At 46.0% G+C, this 22,126-nt stretch overlaps 1 protein-coding gene across 1 annotated transcript in view; it reads right to left on the bottom strand.

Moving 5' to 3' along the window:
• Window positions 1-22,126, bottom strand: part of LSG1 (large 60S subunit nuclear export GTPase 1) — a 34,770-nt gene that overhangs the window by 5,883 nt on the left and 6,761 nt on the right. The window contains exons 6-11 of the mRNA XM_044290298.1: window positions 20,752-20,812; window positions 17,740-17,916; window positions 11,067-11,420; window positions 9,301-9,402; window positions 8,076-8,219; window positions 7,057-7,180 (exon numbers count right to left, since the gene is read on the bottom strand). Of these exons, the coding sequence (XP_044146233.1) occupies window positions 7,057-7,180; window positions 8,076-8,219; window positions 9,301-9,402; window positions 11,067-11,420; window positions 17,740-17,916; window positions 20,752-20,812 (962 nt within the window). The remainder of the gene's footprint in view (window positions 1-7,056; window positions 7,181-8,075; window positions 8,220-9,300; window positions 9,403-11,066; window positions 11,421-17,739; window positions 17,917-20,751; window positions 20,813-22,126) is intronic.

The raw sequence follows: 22,126 nt of genomic DNA, 5'->3' as shown, positions 1-22,126 counted from the left end.
TAAAACAAGCTTGATTGTAAGATATTACCGAAAGACCTAGAAAAACTGGTGGCATAGGCAAGAACATGGCAGATGAATTTTAATGTTGATAAGTATATAGTAATGCACATGGACCATAGTAATCGCATGGCTGCATACATATTAAATGGAATAAAACTGGGAACAGGAAAAGGACTTGGGTATTCTAGCTACTAGTAAGGTAAGCAGAAGTACTCAATGTCAGGCAGCAGCTGCAAAAGCAAATACAATTTTAGGAAGAAATAATCTTTGATCCCAATGTAATATTGCCCTCGTAAAGCCACATCTTGAATATGGGATTCAGTTTTGGACTCTATATACTACAAAGGATATAGAACAGGGATGTCCAGCCTGCGTCCCTCCAGCTGTTGCAAAACTACAACTCCCAGCATGCCCGGACAACCTACAGCTATCAGCCTACAGTAGAGCATGATGGGAGTTGTAGTTTTACAATAGCTCGAGGGCGGCAGGTTGAGCATCCCTGATATAGAAATGGTTCAGAGGTGGGCAACTGCATTATCAAACAGGATGGAAGGTCTTTTATAAGCAGAGGCTTAAAAAGGAGATTTTTGTATAACTTACCAGTTAAATCTCTTTCTCGCTCTTCCTTGGGGGACACAGACCTTGGTATAGCTCAGCTCCCTAGGAGGCGTGACACTAAGTAAAACTGTTAAGCCCCTCCTCCATCAGCTATACCCTCAGCCTGGAGATAGAGGCTACCAGTTGCGTGTCCAAGTAGTGAAAGGAAAACAACCAATAACAGGAACAACCAACCAGCAACCCAACGGGGCGCCAAACCATAACCCTGTAACCAAACACAGAAGGGTGGGTGCTGTGTCCCCCAAGGAAGAGCGAGAAAGAGATTTAACTGGTAAGTTATACAAAAATCTCCTTTTCTCGCCCATTTTCCTTGGGGGACACAGACCTTGGGACGTTCAAGAGCAGTCCAAGAAGGGAGGGACCACAAACCCAAGGCGGAACACCACCAGAGCATCAGGAAACCGCTGCCTGCAAAACCAGGCGGCCCAAAGCAGCATCCGCTGATGCATGCGTATGCACTCTATAGAACTTTGTGAAAGTGTGCAGAGAGGACCAAGTGGCTGCCTTGCACAACTGTTCAGCCGAGGCCCGATGCCTCTGCGCCCAGGAAGCACCGACTGCTCTGGTGGAATGAGCAGTGATGCCGAAAGGCGGAGCTCTGCCCTTGGCTCGATAAGCCTCAGCCTTAATGAAACGGGCAATAGCCACCTTGGAGACCGCCAAACCCTTGCGCGAACCCTCCGGAACCAAAAACAGGGAGTCCGTGCGCCGAAAGGATCCGGTGACCTCCAAGTAAAACCTCAACGCCCTGACCACATCCAGACGGTGCAGTTCCCGTTCTCTGGGGTGGGAAGGAGAGGGACAGAGCGACAGAAGGACGATGTCCTCATTGATGTGAAAGGCGGAAACCACCTTTGGCAGGAAGGTCGGGACAGGCCGAAGCACAACCTTATCCTGGTGGAAGACCAGGAAAGGGTCGGAGCAAGAAAGAGCCGCTAACTCCGACACCCGTCGGAGAGACGTGATGGCCACAAGAAAGATGACCTTGCAGGACAGAAGACGAAGGGAGACTTCCCGTAAAGGCTCGAAGGGGGCGGATTGGAGCGCCGAGAGCACCACATTCAGGTCCCAGGAAGGAACTGGAGGGCGGTACGGCGGAACAGAGTGAGCCACCCCTTGTAAGAAGGTCTTAATGGGCCCTAGAGGGGCCAGGGGACGCTGGAGAAGAATAGACAGCGCCGAAATCTGTCCCTTCAGAGAACTGAGGCTCAGCCCCAGGTCCAGACCCGACTGGAGGAAGGACAGGAGTGTGGGAAGGAAGAATCGGAGAGGAGGGATGCTCCGGGACTCACAGAACCCCAGATAGGACCTCCAAACCCGATAGTAGATCCTAGAGGATACAGGCTTACGAGCACGGATCATGGTGCGGATTACGTCCGCGGAGAAACCCCGTCGCGTTAAGACGGCGGTCTCAATAGCCACGCCGTCAAACGTAGCGAGCCTAAATGCTCGTGGAAGATCGGTCCCTGAGAGAGAAGGTCTTCCCTGGAGGGCAGTGGCCACGGTGCGTCTGCCAACAGCAACATTAGGTCGGCGTACCAAGACCGGCGGGGCCAATCCGGGGCGATTAAAATCGCGGGAACGCCCTCTGCCGCGATCCTCCGAAGAACCCGTGGCAGGAGGGGAAAAGGAGGAAAGACGTACAGAAGGGAGAATTCGCGCCACGGAAGGACGAGCGCGTCGGCGCCGTATGCCTTCGGGTCCCGTGCCCTGGCCAGGTATAGGGGGACCTTGTGGTTGAATTTGGAAGCCATGAGGTCCACGTCGGGGCGACCCCAGCGAAGACAAAGGGCTTCGAACACCTCTGGGTGCAGGGACCATTCTCCCGGGTCGATGGTGGACCGGCTGAGGAAATCCGCCGCCCAGTTGTCCACCCCCGGGATGTAAATCGCAGATAAGGCCGGCACGTGCGTCTCCGCCCAGAGGAGAATGAGGGTCACCTCTTGCATCGCTGCGAGTGCCTCCCTGATGGTTTATGTATGCCACAGCCGTGGCATTGTCCGATTGGATCCGAACAGGGTGGCCCTTCAGTAGATGGGTCCAGTGTCTGAGGGACAGAAAAATCGCCCTCAGTTCCAGAATATTGATTGGAAGTCTGGACTCCGATAGAGACCAAACGCCCTGGACGGACCGGGGAGGGAAAACCCCCCCCCACCCCCGTAAGCTGGCATCGGTGGTAATCACCAGCCAGTTCAGTGGGAGGAAGGACTTCCCCCTTAGAGGGATATGCAACCACCAGCTGAGGGAAGCCCGAGCCAGGGGAGGCAGAAGAAAGGTCCTGTCCAGACTCCCCGGTGATTTGTCCCAGGCCGACAGAATTGCCCTCTGAAAGGTGCGGGATCGGAATTGTGCGAACGGCACCGCTTCGAAACAGGCAACCATCTTTCCCAACAACCGCATGCTGGATCTGAGGGAAGGGCGGCGATGACGGAGGAGACTGTGAACCGACCCGCGAAGGGCCAGACGCTTGTCCGACGGGAGGCGGACCTCCGCCAACTCTGTATCCAGGAGCATCCCCAGGAAGATCAGCCGTCTGGAGGGGATAAGGGAAGACTTGGGGTGGTTGATAACCCAACCGAACCGCGTCAGGGTCTCCAGGGTGAGGTCCACACTGCCGGATGCCTGAGAGAAGGAGGGTGCCTTGACCAGGATGTCGTCCAAGTATGGGAGAAGAAAAACACTTCTTGAACGTAGAAGGGCCAAGACAGGGGCCAGGACCTTGGTGAACACCCGAGGAGCCGTCGCCAGACCAAAGGGAAGGGCGACGAATTGGAAGTGATCGTCCCCCACCGCGAAGCGCAGGAAGCGGTGATGACATGGAGCAACCGGAACGTGGAGGTATGCATCCTGAATGTCGATCGAAACCATGAAATCCCCTCTTTCCAGGGAGGCCACTGCGGACCTGAGAGACTCCATCCGGAATCTCTGTAGTCGGAGAAAACGGTTCAGGCGTTTTAGGTCCAAGATCGGTCGCACTGAGCCTTCCTTCTTGGGAACCACAAAGAGGTTCGAGTAGAACCCCCTGAACCTTTCCGTCGGAGGCACGGGGGCGACGACACCCTTGTCCATTAGAGAGCGAATAGCCGCGAAGAAGGCGGCCGCTCGTACGGGATCCCGCGGAGGACGGGATCGGAAGAAACGGTCTGGCGGAATGGACGCAAATTCGATCTTGTATCCGCAAGATACAATCTCGAGCGCCCATGCGTCTGAGATGTGGGCCCGCCATACGTTCCTGAACAGGAGAAGGCGGCCCCCCACCCGGGTGGGTGGGGGCGCACCTTCAGGCAGAGGGCTGCTGGCCTGTGGGAGCCCGTGCAGGCTGGGACTTGCGCCAGGTAGGTTGCGTCCGAAAAAACGGCTTCTTGCGCCCATCTTGGGCTGGGCCAGAGGAAGAAGAACTGGCCGCGGGTCTAGACCCGGTGGTCTTGCGAAAGGACCGAAACCGGGACGAACCAGCGCGACCACGGGGGGCGCCCTTTGGCCTGGACTGGGGGAGGAGAGTACTCTTCCCACCCGTGGCCTCTGATATAAGTTCGTCCAGACGGGTTCCGAACAGGCGGGAACCCGTAAATGGTAGGCCGGCCAAAGAGCGTTTGGAAGCGGCGTCCGCCGCCCAAACCTTCAGCCAGAGTTCCCTCCTGACAGAAACTGCCAGGGCAGAGGAACGGGCAATGAGGGCACCCGCATCAAGGGAGGCCTCACAGACGAATTTTCCGGCCTGAACAATTAGTTGGGCTAAGGAGCGGAGGTCCTGAACAGGGACGTCCGACCCTAACTCCCGTTCCAGTTGCAAACCCCATTCAGAGACCGCTTTACCAACCCAGGCGGAGGCAAAAACCGGTCTAAGGGCCGAACCAGAGGCAGTAAATATGGCCTTGGAGAGGGATTCCGTACGACGGTCCTCAACAGACTGGAGGGAAGATCCGTCCTGTACCGGAATAGTAGTGCTTTTGGACAGGCGAGCCACGGGAGGATCAACCTTAGGCGGGGATGTCCACGTGGTCACAGAATCCGCTGGAAAGGGATAGCAAATGTCCAGCTTTTTGGGTGTAATAAAGCAGACGTTAGGCCGGGTCCAAGCCTTGGATACCACAGAAGAAAAATCAGCGTGTATGGGAAAAACCTTGGAGGCCTGTCTGGGGCGGAGAAAGGACACGCCGGCCTGTTCGGAGCTGGGGGGGTCATCGTGTATCTGAAAGGTATCACGGATGCTAGCGATAAGATGCCCCACCGCGGACGCCAATTTGGACGGAAGCTCTGAGTCCATGTCCACGTCCGAATCCGCCAGTTCTCCCTCAGAAAGCGTATCCCTTTGAGAGGATAGACTCGACTGAGCTCGCACGCATGGCGGAGAGAGCGAAGCATCTGGAGAAGATGTGCGCTCAACCCTTGAACGTTTCTGAGTATGCCGGGCCCTGGAAGATTCGCTGGGAGGCAGGGAACCAGTGGGGGCGGCAGAAACGGTAGTCCCAGCGGGTGCGACAGGGATTGTGGCAGCCTGCGGGAGAGGCGGTCTATCCACGAGACGGCCCACTACGTGTGTAAGGCTTTCCACTGCCTGAGACAGAGACCTAGCCCAGTCAGGGGGTTCAGAGGCACCGGGGGTCGCAGCGGGAAGCGGGCCCTGCATCGGGGCCTGACATGCAAGGCAATGCGGCTCAGATTGTCCACGCGGAAAAAGTTCCTTACAGGCGGTACAGGCATGGTACCAGGGTTTGGGGGCACCTGTGGGATCTGACATGCTGAAAGGTGGTTGTACTCTAATACAGAGACCACAAAGGGTTATAGCAGCTATGACCAGGAGGGTTAGGAGAGGGTTAACTGTCCTACCAGTGCCTCAGAAGAACGTCAGGAGTAGAGATGGAGCAGATCAGCAGCAGCAGAGAGCAGCAACAGCAGTGAGCCAGCAGATAGCGCCCACAGAAGCCGAGCGATGTACACAGGAGTTTAGAGTCCCCCACCGTGTCTCAGCTTCCTGTCAGGAGTGAGGAAGCGCGGGAAATCTCAGCAGAATCGCGGGGAAAACAAGCTCCGCCCCCTCCAGCGCTTGCTCCGCCCCCAACAGGACGCGCGCGTAAGCCACGCCCCCTGCTGCCGAAAATGCTCTCAGGGCTAAGAAGAAGCCAGATGCCAGAAAATAAAGGGCCCGCAGGCCCCTGGAGTGCGGTGATTTGCCCAGGTGGGTGACCCTCTGCCACCAAGTCCCCTGTTTCGCCGAGAAACAAGCTCCGCCGCGATCTGCCCATGTCGGGCATAAGCCCCGCCCCCCGATCGGAACGGAGCGGGCGGCGGCGGGAAGGGAGAGAGAATGCCGGGCTGAAGAAAGCAGCGTGGGGGGAACGGCGTGGAGGAAGGCGGCCCCCCTGCTGAGGATAACCTGAGGGGAGCTGGGGAGGGTCTGCTTGAGCGCTCAGAATAAGCGACCACGGGTGCCCCCCTTACCCAGAGGGGTAGGTGCTGCAAATAGGGACGGGGTATGGGCTGGAATAGCCATCTCACCGAACGACGTCTTCACCCTCAGTTCCTTCCAGCAGGGTCGCCCCTTCAGCCACTGGCACCGCAGTGGCAGGAAGCTGGTAGAGGGGCTTGGCGTGCGGGCGACCCCCTAGCTGGCGGGATGTAGGGGAGCCATTGCTGCCCAGATCCTCCTATTGCTTCTGTGGGGGAGGCAGCAGTGCAGATAAATTGGCACTGGCGCAGCTCAACCCCGGGAGAGCAGAGAGGTCCATGCGTCTCTGGTATCCCTAGGAAAAAGTAAAATAACAAAATTAGAAAAATAAAATATCAAGGAGAAAACAGCCCTGCAGTAGCAGGGAGTGTCTTGCCTCCTTGGACACTAAGCTAAAACTGGTAGCCTCTATCTCCAGGCTGAGGGTATAGCTGATGGAGGAGGGGCTTAACAGTTTTACTTAGTGTCACGCCTCCTAGGGAGCTGAGCTATACCAAGGTCTGTGTCCCCCAAGGAAAATGGGCGAGAAAAATTGGGCCTGTTCAGCTTTGAAAAAAAGAAGCCTGAAAAGGTGATGTAATTTACATGTATACATACGTGTATAGTCAACACAAAGAACTGGCACACGATTAATTATTTCCAGGGTGTTTACGAAGGATCAGGGGACATTAATTACAAGCAGAGGAAAGGCAATTTAGATATCAATATAGGAAATAGTTCTTTACAGTTAGAGTAGTCAAACTGTGAAATGCCATACCCCAAGAGAAAGTAACGGCAAATACTATGTAAGCCGGATGCTTACCTAATAGCAAACGACCTTGAGGTTTATAATTAATCTAACAAGTAATGTCGCACAATTGGTCTATACAAGACGAATGTCTTTTTTCAACCTGAGTGACTATGTAAATAGTATAGAGACAGATCAGAGTATACCAATAAACTCATGTGTTGTACAATCCAGAAAGATGGTCATTAGGTAAATAACATACATCCATATGCAGCTAACAGTTCTTCTGATGTGGGTGCACGATCCTGATCCTCATCTTCCCGAGGCCTGATGATGTTTATACCATAAATGGATTCTACCACGTGCCGCGGAATTCGCTGTGCGATGTGAGTACGTTAAGGAATATATAAGGTAATTCAACCAATCGATCTAGCTCTCCTGAAAGGTCTTAGGAAATACTTGATTCCCTAGAAAATAACACTTCTACAGCAACTTTTCTGCATTGTACAATTTCTCTTTTAGGACCAGTTCCAAAACTGAAAATTTTCTGCAGGACACTTATAAATCAAGACTGGGGAACTGTTAGGCCATTTTCATGCGGACGTCCCGGATTTGCTCCGGATGCGACGTGTGTGCCTACCACGCAAGTAGGCACACAATTGCAGTCAGTTTTGTCTGCGATTGTGTTCTGATGTTCAGTTTTTTCCACGCAAGTGCAATGTGCTTTGCACGCTTTACTAAGCATTCTGTATTAAGAATGCTATTATTTTCCCTTATAACCATGTTATAAGGGAAAGTAATAAAATTATTAATAGAACACCTAACCCAAACCCGAACTTCAGTGAAGAAGTCCGGGTTCGGGTACCACATTCAGTTTTTTCTCACGTGCGTGCAAAACGCATTGCACTCGCACGTAAAAAAATAAACATCGTAACGCAATCGCAGTCAAAACTGACTGCAATTGCGTTTTTACTCACGTGGGTTTCCCGCAATGCACACGTGACGCATCCGGAGCAAATCCAGGGCGCCCATGTGAAAGAGGTTTTAGAGCCTTTGCGCTGGATGTGGGAGAAATGGAGATGTACAGCCAAGGTCACATCTGCATTGTGAACTCCAGCATTCAGATCCAGCTGTTGGATTATTATTTTTTTTGGGCGACTCGCGCAGCGATCCCATTCATTTCTATGGGATCACTGCTAGTCTGCTATCCTGGCCGTGACATGACATGCAACCAGTGCCAATAACTGCACCCTGAACATTCAGCATTTCTTTGAAGGATATGAGAGAGATTGGTGGTACATGGTCTCTCATCTGATCAATTGGTAGGATGCCGCTGCATATCATCTCTGCTTTTGTGGAAACAAATGAAGGCATCACAAGGCCAGGGCAATCACAGAGACAAAGGCCAGGCTCAACGAACAGTGTCTGCAGGGAAGAAGAGAATGTACTTTAGAAATGACGATGCAATATGCATACACATGGAACCGATTGCTATACTTGGTCTATCATTCTTAGGGGAAAAAGAACAAACATTACCAATAAAACATGCAGAGAGTTAACAGTTAACTACAAATTTACTATACAGCAACACATGATAACCTATTGTTCCCAGAATATCCAGGCTATGTCCTTCCAAATGCCTGGCTCTAGTCTGTCCAGACAGGTCTGCAGGAGACAATGGTGCTATTCACTAACCATAGCAACCAGAGCATTGTTTGCCTTTACGGTCTAATTTCCCATTGACTAGTGTAAGCACAATGTCAGACTGAACCCCAGTGAGTTTACAGACATTAGACAGTCCTCCTGGCCCTGGGAATAGAAGAGGGTAAATGGTAGTGATGTGGACACAAATGGAGATGGAAATAACAATGATCTTCTAATGAAATAAAAGCCTTGGTACGAAGGGCTCCCTAGATGGTTAAAGGGGAGTTCCCATCTTATAACTTGATGTCATATCACTATGACACCATTTTCCTAATGTGTGTGGACACCTCTGGGACTCCCACCGATCCCGAATGAAGGGAGACTGAAGGGGCCACAGCAATCATAAAACGATGAGATATCCTAGCGATATGTAATCACTTTATAAGATGGGAATACCCCTTTAAATACACTCCGAAGCAGACACAAAGACAGGGTCAGTAGTACCCTCCCTTAGAAAACAGTTTGGGTCTTGTATCACAAAGCAGGCAAGTGAGAAGTACCGTCTCAGTACCAGCAGAGAAGGGGAGCACTGGGGAGACAGTCCAGCCTTGAATGGTATGGAGTAGGAAGAAATGGCTGCCTCAATGCAGGGAAAAACAGGCATGCAGCACGGTGGAGACGGAGAGTGGGTAGTATGTACTGCTAGACCGCTATGCACATTTCACTCAAAGATAATACCCACTGGGCGCCAAAGCTGAATTTTTTTGGAGTGCAAAAATAACAAAAATTATGGTATGAAAAAATGTCTGAAGGCTCTATAAAGCTATCCAAAAATACAATTCACCTTTACTTTAAAAATTACCTGAAAGTGCTTGGTGTGGCCTGGCGTTGCGGATACAGAAACCTTCTTGTTTCCCAGAATAGTGTTGATTGTTGAACTCTTACCGACATTGGGATAACCAACCTGAAGTAGATAGAGGATGAAAAAAAGATCTGTAATGCTAATTACTTTATTGTAAAGTACATTTTCATGACTACAAAGGGGAAGATTTGTACTGTGTTGTAAAAGGTTGGTAAAACTGAGATATTACCTTAAAAATGGTGTAGTCATTGGCCACCACATATCTGCAGCACACAGGCCATCTGTTCTTATCTAGAGGGCCAATAATCGCTCACAGAAGGAACTTTATTTATGACGAGGTAATTATTTTTCTGCTTCCAGGCCCGATTCAACATGATCAAAATTGCTTGAGATAAAGGCAATGGGGCAGATTTATCAATTCCGTTGAAACTGCAGGCAGTGCAATAGAGTCTAAATATGCACCAAATTTATCAAAGTGGCTCAGGCACTTTTGTCTAACTTTATACCACCTTCTGGTTGGCTTACTTTACGGCAGACTTTGGGTTCCTGCTAAATCACATCTGCTTGGCAACCTAAAGGCTCTCCAGCTGTTGCAAAACTACAACTCCCAGAATGGACAGACCACCTACAGCTATCAGCCTACAGCAGGGCATGGTGGGAGTAGTAGTTTTACAACAGCTGGTAAGCCGCAGGTTGGACGTGCCTGCTCTAGGCACAAACACCTTTACTAAATGTGGGCCAATATTTTCTATGTGAAACTGAATGATCAGTTTAACAGACATGGAGTACGGTGAGCTTTCATGCATAGAGTTTTTGGCAGTTTTCTCGTAGTTTAAAGTCTATACTACACTATGAAATGAACTATATACAAACCATTTTGGATGTTTTTGTTTTGTGTTTGAGCATTATTATTTTTTTCATAACTCTTTAAGGCCTCATGCACACGGCCGTTGTTTTGGTCCGCATCCGATCCACCGTTTTTGTGGCTCGGGTGCCGCAAAATGGGGCCGCAAAAGATGCGGACAGCACTCTGTGTGCTGTCAGCATCCGTTGCTCCGTTCCGTAGCACCGCAAAAAAAATATAGCATGTCCTATTCTTGTCCGTTTTGCGGACAAGAATAGGCATGTCTACAATGGGCCGCAAATTGCGGAAGGCACACAGGCGGCTTCTGTTTTTTGCAGATCCGCGGTTTGCAGACTGCAAAAAACGGAACGGTCGTGTGCATGTAGCCCAAGGCAGATAATCCAGTTCATGAATGATGTTAGTGAGTAACCAATGAATACCTGCAATTCATGTTCTTTAGTGTGGTTTGCTTATTAGGGCAGAGCTGCGATTTCCGTAACTTGTCTAGGATGCATTGTCTAATAATGGGAGCTAGAAAAGGTCTAAATGTCTCCTTATGTTATGACCCACAGATCTGACTGGTCAGATTGGCTCCAATGAATAAGCACAAGCCCTACAAAAGCACAGCTACATGGATGATCCATTACCGCAAGGACAGAGTAATTAAAGTACAAGCAAAAAATAAAGAACCACTGCAACATGCCCCTTCTTCTGTTTTATGTATCGGATACATCACATCTTTGAATTCAGAAAGTGGGAGGATATCGGAAAAATACAACCACTAACAGCTGTACAAAGGGCAGTGTAAGGGAGCATGTGTTGTATCTATACGACCACCTGGAACCAGTGGACATACGTGCACACCAATAGATGCAAGGCAGGACGACAGAAAACATCAATACCCCCACAAGCAGCCACTCACCAGACCAACGGTGATCTGTTCCTCTCTAATCCTGTTTCCTGTATGTATTGATTTGAAAATTTCCAGGAGTTCATCTCCTTGCACTAAGTGGCTTTCATTTCTGACAACTTTTTGTTCAGTCCTTTCAGAACCATGCTCTGGTATAACTCTTTCTTCCTCGGCATCTTCAGAGCATGTCTGCCAGCCTTCATCATCCTCACAATCTTCATATTCATCGCTTGTGTCGGAGTCGCTACGCTCATGGTCTCTGGCAGGAGAAGTTTCCGCTTCGCTGAGATCCTCATCATTTTCACTGTTTTCTTCATCCGTAGTCGCAATTTCATTCTGTGCATCCACGTCCTCTTCATCACTTTGCTATTTAGAAAAAAAAGGAGAGAAATGAGACCATGTCAACAATTCTCTTACATGCAAAGTTCAATACATTTAGAGGCATTTTAAAAGCAGAAAATAAGCGTACATTATAAATAAAACCAGTTATGACCAGTATCAAACAATAGGAGAAAGGATTTCCTTTGCATGATGAGATTTTTACATAAAAGCTAACCCCATGGTACAAACCGGATTCCAAAAAAGTTGGGACACTATACAAATCATGAATAAAAACTGAATGCAATGATGTGGAGGTGCCAACTTCTAATATTTTATTCAGAATAGAACATAAATCACGGAACAAAAGTTTAAACTGAGAAAATGTACCATTTTAAAGGGAAAAATATGTTGAATCAGAATTTCATGGTGTCAACAAATCCCCAAAAAGTTGGGACAAGGCCATTTTCACCACTGTGTGCCATCTTCCCTTCTTCTTACAACACTCAACAGACGTCTGGGGACCGAGGAGACCAGTTTCTCAAGTTTAGAAATAGGAGTGCTCTCCCATTCTTGTCTAATAAAGGCCTCTAACTGTTCAATCGTCTTGGGCCTTCTTTGTTGCACCTTCCTCTTTATTATGCGCCAAATGTTCTCTATAGGTGAAAGATCTGGACTGCAGACTGGCCATTTCAGTACCTGGATCCTTCTCCTACGCAGCCATGATGTGATTGATGCAGAATGTGGTCTGGCATTATCTTGTTGAAAAATGCAGGGTCTTCCCTGAAAGAGATGACGTCTGGATGGGAGCATATGTTGTTCTAGAACCTGAATATATTTTTCTGCATTGATGGTGCCTTTCCAGACATGCAAGCTGCCCATGCCACACGTACTCATGCAACCCCATGCCATCAGAGATGCAGGCTTCTGAACTGAGCGTTGATAAACAACTTGGGCTGTCCTTGTCCTCTTTGGTCCGGATGACATGGCGTCCCAGATTTCCCAAAAACTTTAAAATCGTGACTCGTCTGACCACAGAACAGTCTTCCATTTTGCCACACTCCATTTTAAATGATCCCTGGCCCAGTGAAAACGCCTGAGCTTGTGGATCTTGCTTAGAAATGGCTTATTCTTTGCACTGTAGAGTTTCAGCTGATGGCACGGTGGATTGTGTTCACTGACAATGGTTTCTGGAAGTATTCCTTAGCCCATTCTGTGATTTCCTTTACAGTAGCATTCCTGTTTGTGGTGCAGTGTCGTTTAAGGGCCCGGAGATCACGGGCATCCAGTATGGTTTTACGGCCTTGACCCTTACGCACAGAGATTGTTCCAGATTCTCGGAATCTTCGGATGATGTTATGCACAGTTGATGATGATAGATGCAAAGTCTTTGCAATTTTTCGCTGGGTAACATCTTTCTGATATTGCTCCACTATCTTTCTGCGCAACATTGTGGGAATTGGTAATCCTCTACCCATCTTGGCTTCTGAGAGACACTGCCACTCCGAGAAGCTCTTTTTATACCCAATCATGTTGCCAATTGACCTAATTAGTGTTAATTGGTCTTCCAGCTCTTCGTTATGCTTAAATTTACTTTTTCCAGCCTCTTATTGCTACTTGTCCCAACTTTTTGGGGATTTGTTGACACCGCGAAAATTTAAATCAACGTATTTTTCCTTTAAAATGATACATTTACTCGGATTAAACGTTTGATCTGTCATCTACGTTCTATTACAAATAAAATATTGACATTTGCCATCTCCACATCATTGCATTCCGTTTTTATTCACAATTTGTTTAGTGTCCCAACTTTTTTGGAATCCGGTTTGTAGTTTTTATTTTAGAGACTGTGGAATCGATGCTGACCTGGGTTCCCAGGAGGTGTTTTTGTCTGATTAGCAAGTCCAAACAGTAATGTTTGGTCTTTTAATTGTAATTTTTTTACTATGAGTAAATAAAGGATATATTTTGATTATATGTGTGGTTTCATATTGTTGGCGTTTGGCATAATTAGACCTAGGGTTGTTTCGGGTATCGAATTTTCCATACCCAATCGATACTTTTGTCCTGGTATCAATGTAATACTGGGATTTGCCATTTATCGATACTAGGCTGTGCTACTGCACAGTATCAGGGCCATGTTCCCTCAGCGGCACGGGTAGAAGGAGTCACTCTCTCCCTTCCCCCTGTGCTGCCGCAGCTACCAATGGGAACGAAGAGGAGGGGAGGGCGCACTGCTTCACCAATGTTTTTAATACCAAGGGGGGGTGCACTGCGCCACCAATGATAACTAACGTTTAATACATTACAAATGCAGGCGGTGGCAGAAACACATTGCCGGCAGCACCCAACCTCTGACAGGGCGCTGCGATCCGCTGCAATTAACCCCCCAGATGCCGCACCTGAGGGGTTAACTGCTGCTGATCGCAGCTCCCTGTCAATAGGTCGGGTGCCGGCAATGTGTTTCTGCCGCTGGCTGTATTTGTATTAAACGTTAACTATCAATGGTGGCGCAGTGCGCCCCGCCTCAGTATTAAAATCATTGGTGGCACAGTGTGCCCCCTCCCCCCCAGTATTAAAATCATAGGTGGCAAATGGCCACAGAGTCCCCTTACCTCCTCTCATTGGTGGCAGTGGCAACTTCTGATCGGAGCCCTAGAAGTGTAATCCTGGGACTCCGATCGGTTACCATGGCAGCCAGGACGCTACTGAAGTCCTGGCTGCCATAGTCAGCTCCCTGCTGCTGTGTGTACTATGCACAGGGCAGCAGGGAGAGTGTGAAGTCCTATTCACAATAATAGATCTCTGTTATGGTGAATAGGACAAGGGATTAAAAGATCCCAGGTTCTAGCCCCTAAGGGGGGAAATAGTTAATAAATAAAAAGTTTAAAAATAAAAATAAAAATAAAAAAAAAACACACACACACCCCTTTCATATTTTGGTGGGTGTTTTCTCAACACGCTATTTCATACTTACCTGCTCCCAGCGCACCATCCACTTCCTGGTTTCGGCACTCGGCAGGCTCCATTTGATTGAAGCCTTCTCCCGGCCGCGCCGCGCGCTGTACTGAACGTGCACGCCGAGTCCGCGCATGCGCCCTGGTGACTTCTTCCTGGCCAGTATAGTATACTTGCCAGGAAGAAGTCACCAGGGCGCATGCGCGGACTCGGCGTGCGCGTTCAGTACAGCGCGCGGCCGGCCGGGAGAAGAAAAGAAGACGTCTGCGCACGCGCGGCCACCGCGATTCCTGAGAAGAGCGGTGGCCGTAACCAGGGGAGACGGAAGACAACAGTCAGGTAAGTATAGGTTTATTTTTTTCTAAGGGGTGGGGATTTGTTAATGAAATATATTTAGAAAAATGATCACTGTTAAATCATTAACAGATTTAACAGTGATCATTAAGATAATACCCCTTTAAGTATAAATCACTACCTTTCCCAATTTTACATATAAAATATATAAACAATAAATAAACATATTACATATCGCCACGTTCGAAAAGTCCAAACTATTAAAATATTTAACCCTTTAGCTACCAGCACCGTACGCAGTCTCTGCTGTTTCAAACAGCAGAGACCTGCGGCTAATTACCGCAAATGGCAATAATGCCGATCGCAGTAATTAAATGCTTTAGATGTCGTGATCAAGTGAGATCACAGCACCTGAATGCGCAAAAACGGGTTTAGTACTGAAGCCCGTGCGGCCAATTGGGACTTCAGTACATTCGCTAAATGCTCTGAATCTCTATGAAGAAATTCAGAGCATTAATGCTGCAATTCTTATTTTGGCCACCAGATGGTAGGCCAACATAAGAAATTGGCAAAATGCTAAGGAATTTAAAAAAAATTTTAATGAAAAATTTTAAAACATCATTTATAATGCTTAAAATGATGATACATTTAAAAACAAAAAAATAAATATATATATATATATATATATATATATATATATATATATATATATAATTTTTTATTTTTTTTTTCCCCCGTAAAATAAATGTTTAAATCACCCCCCTTTCCGTATAATTAAAATACCTAAATAATAAATAAACATCCTGGGTGTCACCGCGACCGAAAACGCCCATAATATTAAAATAAATAAAAAATCCAATACGGCGTATGGCGTAATAGAAAAAAGGGTCAAAATGGCCGATTTGCCATTTTTTCATTGCTTCTCTTACCCAAAAAAATTTAATAAAATGTGATCCAAAAATCACGCACACTCCAAAATGATATCAATAAAAGCTATAAATTGTCCCGCAAAAAATAAGCCCCTAAACAGCTCAGTAGTCATAAGTCTAAAAAAGTTATGGGGGTCAGAATATGGTGATGTAAAAAAAAAAAAAAAGAAAAAAAAAAATCTCAAAGTTTACTTCTTTTTTTTAACACTATTTACACATAAAACACCTATACATATGGGGTATTGTTGTAATCGTAATGATCCAGAAAATGAAGGGCAAGGGTCGCTTTTGCCGTAAACAAAACACCGTGGGAACAAAACCCATAAAACGGTGGTGGGATTGCATTTTTTTTTTCCAATTCCACCCATTTGGAATTTTTTCCCCGCTTCCCACTACATTTTATGCCATAATTAATGGCGGTATTAGAAAGTACAACTTGTCCCGCCAAAAATAAGCCCTCAGACAGCTATGTGACTGGAAATATAAAAAAGTTATGGCTCACGGAAAATAGGGACGAAAAATTAAAACGCAAAAAAGAAAACTTTTCTAAGGGTTAAAAAAAATCTATACGGTGAACACCGTAAAAGAAAAAACACACTGTCCTATCCTATTTTTTGGGGGGGCATGGTGGCTAAAAAAACCACCATGCCCCCCCAAAAAAATAGGATAGGACAGTTTGATTATGGGCCAGACGTTCCATAAAATGCATGTGTTTTTTTTTGGCTTTTTAAAAAAAAAAAAAAAAAATTGTGTGGTATCGAATGGTATAGAGTATTGCAATACATTTTTATGGTATTGAAACCGAATCAAAATTTTGGTATCGAAACAACCCTAATTAGACCACGCAGTGGATTTTTGTTAGTGACCCTTAATGCGATTTGGAGTTCCAGTGGGTACGGAGCCACGAGACTTGTAATCCAGGTCTGATCCACTGATGAATGTAAAATTTGCCTAGACAGACAGTAAGAAATCCCTCCCACCTATATAGGCAAACTTGACGTTCAGGCACCTGGGAAAGCCAGGTAGCACTTTCTGTAGTCTCAGTGCCCTGGTACTGTATAGGATCCCTACACATATACAGGAGACGTTTAGTAAGAAATTGCTGAAGTTTTGCAGCTTCCTGCCTTTTCACAGAGCTGTGATTGTCTATTGAAGTGAATCCAATGCTAAGCCCCTTCTCAAACTTCCTGTCTGTCTGTGAGCTCAAGCTAGTTTACAAGCCACCTTGTCAGTCCCCTGCCGAAGATTGAGAGGCAGAAGGAAAACAAACGCTTCACTGACTGCAGGATAAGGCTACATGCACACGACCGTATGTGTTTTGCGGTCTGCAAATCCGTTAGTTTTTTGGTGGATCCATTGTAACAAACGGACAAGAATAGGGACAAGTTAGATTTTTTTGCGGGGTTACAGAACGGACATACTGATGCGGACAGCACACGAAATGAATGGGTCTGCATCCTATCCGCAAAAATAACGGAACGGACACAAAACAAAATACGTTTGTGTGCATGAGGCCTAACTAACTGGTTTCTGAAGTGGTTTGAAGATGTCCATGAAGAAATTACAACAGACACACTAAGGAATGATGTATAAAATCAAAGAGAAGGCCAACCCCCACCCCACACCTATCCACAGACTGTATCTGGTATTGTTCTCTAAAATCAAATTAACTTGTAAAAAAAAAAACAAAAAAAAAAAACACACCTCTTCTATACACCAAATAGCAAATACTGTCCTTAAAAGACATAAAATGTAAAACTTTCAATAAAGATTTGAGGGGGTTGTGCACACAGTACATATTGATGGCCTATCTTCAGGATAGGTCATCAATATCTGATCTGCGGGGGTCCGACACCTGTTTGAGGAGGAGACGGCGCTGTATGCAAGCGATACTTCCTCTTTGGTACGCTGCAAGTCCCCTCCCTTGCTGCGGCAGCATAGTGTAATTACAAGTACTTGAATGGAGCGAGTATTTGTAATTACACTGCTCTTCCGAGATGACGGGCAGTGTAATGAAGAGGAAGCAGCGCTCTATGGAGCACCACCTCCTCTTCAAACAGGTGATGGGTGTCAGACCCCCCGCAGATCACATATTGATGACTTATCATGAGGATAGGTCAATATATACAACCTGCACAATTCCTTTAATTGATTTATAAATTGATAAAAGCTAAAAAGAAACATACCCTGGCTTCTTCTGAAAGTCTTTGTGCCTCAGCTAGAGCGGACCAGAACACGACTTTAATACCTTCTTTCTCAAAGTAGGCTGCCCATGCCTGCCGCTGGCCTTCAGTCAACAAGTCCGCCTTGTTTATTAGGATTATATTTTCTTTTTGTGAATTTACTTCTTTGACATATCTTTCCTTTGAAAAAAAAAAATGAAATGGTGTAAGTGAAAAGTAATTTTGCCACTACAACTGTACTGTGGTTATATCACATCAGATAGGTTATTTTCACATCTGCATTTTTAATTCAGGTTTTAAGATCCGGCAGATGATCTCAAAACCTGAATAAGGGTGGGTTCAGACTAGCGTTAGGGATTCCGTTATGGCTTTCCGTTATTACAATGGTTATAATGAAAAATAACGGAATCCATAAAACGAAAGGAAGGATCCGTTCCTTCTGCCTAAAGACTTGTATTATGACGGAAAGAAAAACGTAAGTCTTTAAAAGGCATTTCATTTGCTTTCCGACCTAAAAGAAGTCTATGGGAATCAAAACGGATCCGTCTGGGTCCCGTTATGCAAGACGGAAAACAAAGTCCTGTCGACAGGACTTTGTTTTCCGTCTTGCATAACGGGACCCAGGCGGATCCTTATGCTTTCCCATAGACTCCTATTAGGACAGAAAGCTAACGGAATGCCTTTTAAAAGGCTTCCGTTTTGCATTCTGTCTGGGCATTCAGTTATAACCATGTTATAACAGAAAGACATAACGGAATCCCTACCGCTAGTGTAAACCCACCCTTAAGAGAATCCGTTCCACTTAATACATCCTGATGGCTCTGTTTCAGCCGGATCCAGTTGTATTAAATCAAAACTGAACAAACCTGATCAGGCACTTAGATTTTCATCAGGTTTGTTCAGTTTTGCAAACCGGACCCAAAAACGCTGCTTGCGGCGGTTTTGTGTCCAGCCCCAAAACGCAACTGAGCTGACGCATTCTGATCACTTTTGTCCCCATTGACAAAGAATAGGGAAAAAACGGATTAGTTTAAGGGTTCTTTCACACTAGCGTTAGAAGATCCGAAAATCCGTATGCAAACGGATATCATTTGTTTCCGGTTCCGTCTGACAAATGCATTGAAATACCGGATCCGTCTCTCCTGTGTCATCTGGAAAAACGGATCCGATATTTTTTTTTTTCACATTTCTAAACGTCTGCACATGCACAGATCGGAAAATCGGATCAGTCAATGCGGCAATTTCATGAACAATTGGTACCGGATCCGGCATTAATACATTTCAATGGAAATTAATGCGGATCCGGCAAGCGTTCCTGAATTTTGGCCGCAGAATATACCGCAGCATGCTGCGGTATATTCTCCAGCCAAATACCGTAAAAGGGACGGAGCGGAAGACATCCTGATGCATACTGAATTGATTTCTCTCCATTCAGAATGCATTAGGACAAAACTGATGCGTTTTTTTCCGGTATTGAGCCCCTATGACGGAACTCAATACTGGAAAACTTTAACGCTAGCGTGAAAGTAGCCTAATTCAGGTTTTGAGATCCTCTGCCGGATCTCAAAACCTGAATTAAAAATGCAGATGTGAAAGTAACCATAAAGTACAACCATGGACAGACCCCTGAATGCAACTGCTTGAATCTTTGTGATAAAGCAGGAAGTGTTTAAATGGCAAAGGTATGAGATGTACAACTGTTATTAAATATTAAAGGGGTTTATCAGAGATAATTAAAAACTGAGGAGGAGACGGCGCTGTATGCAAGCGATACTTCCTCTTTGGTACGCTGCAAGTCCCCTCCCTTGCTGCGGCAGCATAGTGTAATTACAAGTACTTGAATGGAGCGAGTATTTGTAATTACACTGCTCTTCCGAGATGACGGGCAGTGTAATGAAGAGGAAGCAGCGCTCTATGGAGCGCTGAAGAGGATCTCAAAACCTGAATTAAAAATGCAGATGTGAAAGTAACCATAAAGTACAACCATGGACAGACCCCTGAATGCAACTGCTTGAATCTTTGTGATAAAGCAGGAAGTGTTTAAATGGCAAAGGTATGAGATGTACAACTGTTATTAAATATTAAAGGGGTTTATCAGAGATAATTAAAAACTCAGATAAGTCTACTTTCACACTAGTGTTTTCAATTCCGCTATTGAGATCCGTCATAGGATCTCAATAGCGGAAACAAAAAGCTTCAGTTTTTTCCCTATTCATTGTCAATAGGGACAAAACTGAACTGAACAGAATGCACCAAAATGCATTCCGTTCCATTTGGTTGCGTCCCCATCGCGGACAGAAAAAAACATTGCAAGCAGCGTTTTTCTGTCCGCGATGTTGTGTGGTGTCAGAGAAAACGGATCAGTCACTGTTGACTTACATTGTGTGTCAGGACGGATCCGTTTTCTCTGACACAATAGAAAACGGATCCGCCCCCCATTGACTTTCAATGGTGTTCAAGACTGATCCGTCATGGCTATAAGCTATAATCTAACTGGACCAGTTCATGACGGATGGTTGCGGTTGTATCATTGTAACGGAAGTGTTTTTGTAGATCCATGACGGATCCGCAAAAAACACTAGCGTGAAAGTAGCCCAAGTCTCCCAATTGCCTAAACTAAATAAATATATATTATTGGCTGCAGTGGTCACGTGCCGTACACTTGCATGCCATATTCATGGGATATCACCTCTGCAGTTTGTAAGTAAGTAGCATCAGGAAGACTGGACCAGCGCCACAAAGAATGAAGCTGGAGAAAGGGATGAGTACAACATGATTTTTCATTTTAGGCAACTAGGGGGCTTGTCCCAGATAATAGTAATCCAATCAATAGGTGGTGTAAAGTTAGACGAAGTTAAACCACATTTATCATCCAGCATAAACCACTGTGATAAATTTGGTGCATCTATAATCTGAAATATTAGACAGGTTTGGTAAATCTGCCCCATTACGTCTGCTCAGAGAATACGTTGTTTTCAAACCTTAGTGTAATTTAGTAACAACTCTTACACTTACCAAATCCTGGCATCTGAATAAGAGTGGGTTTCTGGCATCCACGATCTGCACGACAACATCACTGTGAAAAGTAATAAAACATATATAAGCTCCTTACACGGAAAGTGACACTTTTTGTATGTGAATTCTAATGGTTAGTCATTTCTCTAACTGTATTACAACATAGTCCAGCATTAGAATTTCAGCACTTTATAGGTCTGTGACCCATAAGAAAGGCTAAAATGCATATGTAAGCCTTAATATTAAAAAAGGTATTGCAATTTTAACAAATAATGTTATTTTTATCTAATGAAAGTTTTTGTGTTTTATGTACAAATTCCTCATAATTTTCAAGATCCCTTCTAGTTGTCAATGAATGGAAACCTTCATTGTTCACTTCCTGTGGGTTAAAATCTGTCCTGGTCATGTGAAACACAGGAGCAAGACCTATTTCAGACACAGCACAGTTATCAGAGCTGCGTCTTGTGACAAGCTGAGCTCCTAAGTGCTCATTCAGATGAACAATTTTTCCATCCGGGGGCGCTGTCCAAGTGCAGAACGGATAGCATCTGGACTAGACATTGACAAATTGTAGTCAATGGGTCAATTTACATGAACAATTTTCTGCATGGGCACTTGTTCTGCGCTGAGAAAGTGGCAGCATGCTCCATCCATCTCCCATTTTACAACGGACCGCGCATGGATGCCAAAACTTCCACAACATGGAAGAGTTTCATATAGTTCATTTGAATAGGGCTCTTAGGCTGGGTTCACAGGTCACAGATGTTGAGGGGCATTCACCATGCGCCTAAAACCACACAGCTATGTCGATTAAAGCAGTTTTCAAGTGGATTGTGGCTACAAGCAATTTCATTGGTAATGGCTGCGCGGTAAACTGCCATTTATCTGCATAACCACATGGCCATTCACAATGAAACTGACTGTAGGTGCAGTCAATTCAAATATTGTGATCATCCATCAGGACAGATTTGTATCCAGTAGAACAGGGATCAGTAACATTTGGCACTTCCGCTGAAGCTACGACTCCCAGCATGCACACTTGCTTGGCTATTCTCAGAACCCCCATAGAGGTGAGTGGAGCATACTGGGAGTTGCGCTTTCACCACAGCTCGAGAGACGGAGGTTGCTGACCCACTGCACTTGAACAAAGAAGAACTAAACAACTACGAGCAGAGATAGTGAAACATTGAGGTATTCATACAGAAAGTACATTGGAAAACTGTATAACTGTTCACTATACAATAAATAAGCTTTACCTGATTAAATCAGAACTCGGAAGTTATCAGTAATAAATCAGTGCAGCTTGAAAGCATTCTTCATCCAATTCAACAAAAGCTGAATTACATTTTTTTTTTTTTTTTTTTATGAAATAATG

The sequence above is a fragment of the Bufo gargarizans genome, chromosome 4 (genome assembly GCF_014858855.1).
Source record: "Bufo gargarizans isolate SCDJY-AF-19 chromosome 4, ASM1485885v1, whole genome shotgun sequence".
In the NCBI taxonomy this organism is placed as follows: domain Eukaryota; kingdom Metazoa; phylum Chordata; class Amphibia; order Anura; family Bufonidae; genus Bufo; species Bufo gargarizans.
Note: the sequence above shows the minus strand (reverse complement) of the source record. Positions and strands in the feature narration are given on the sequence as shown.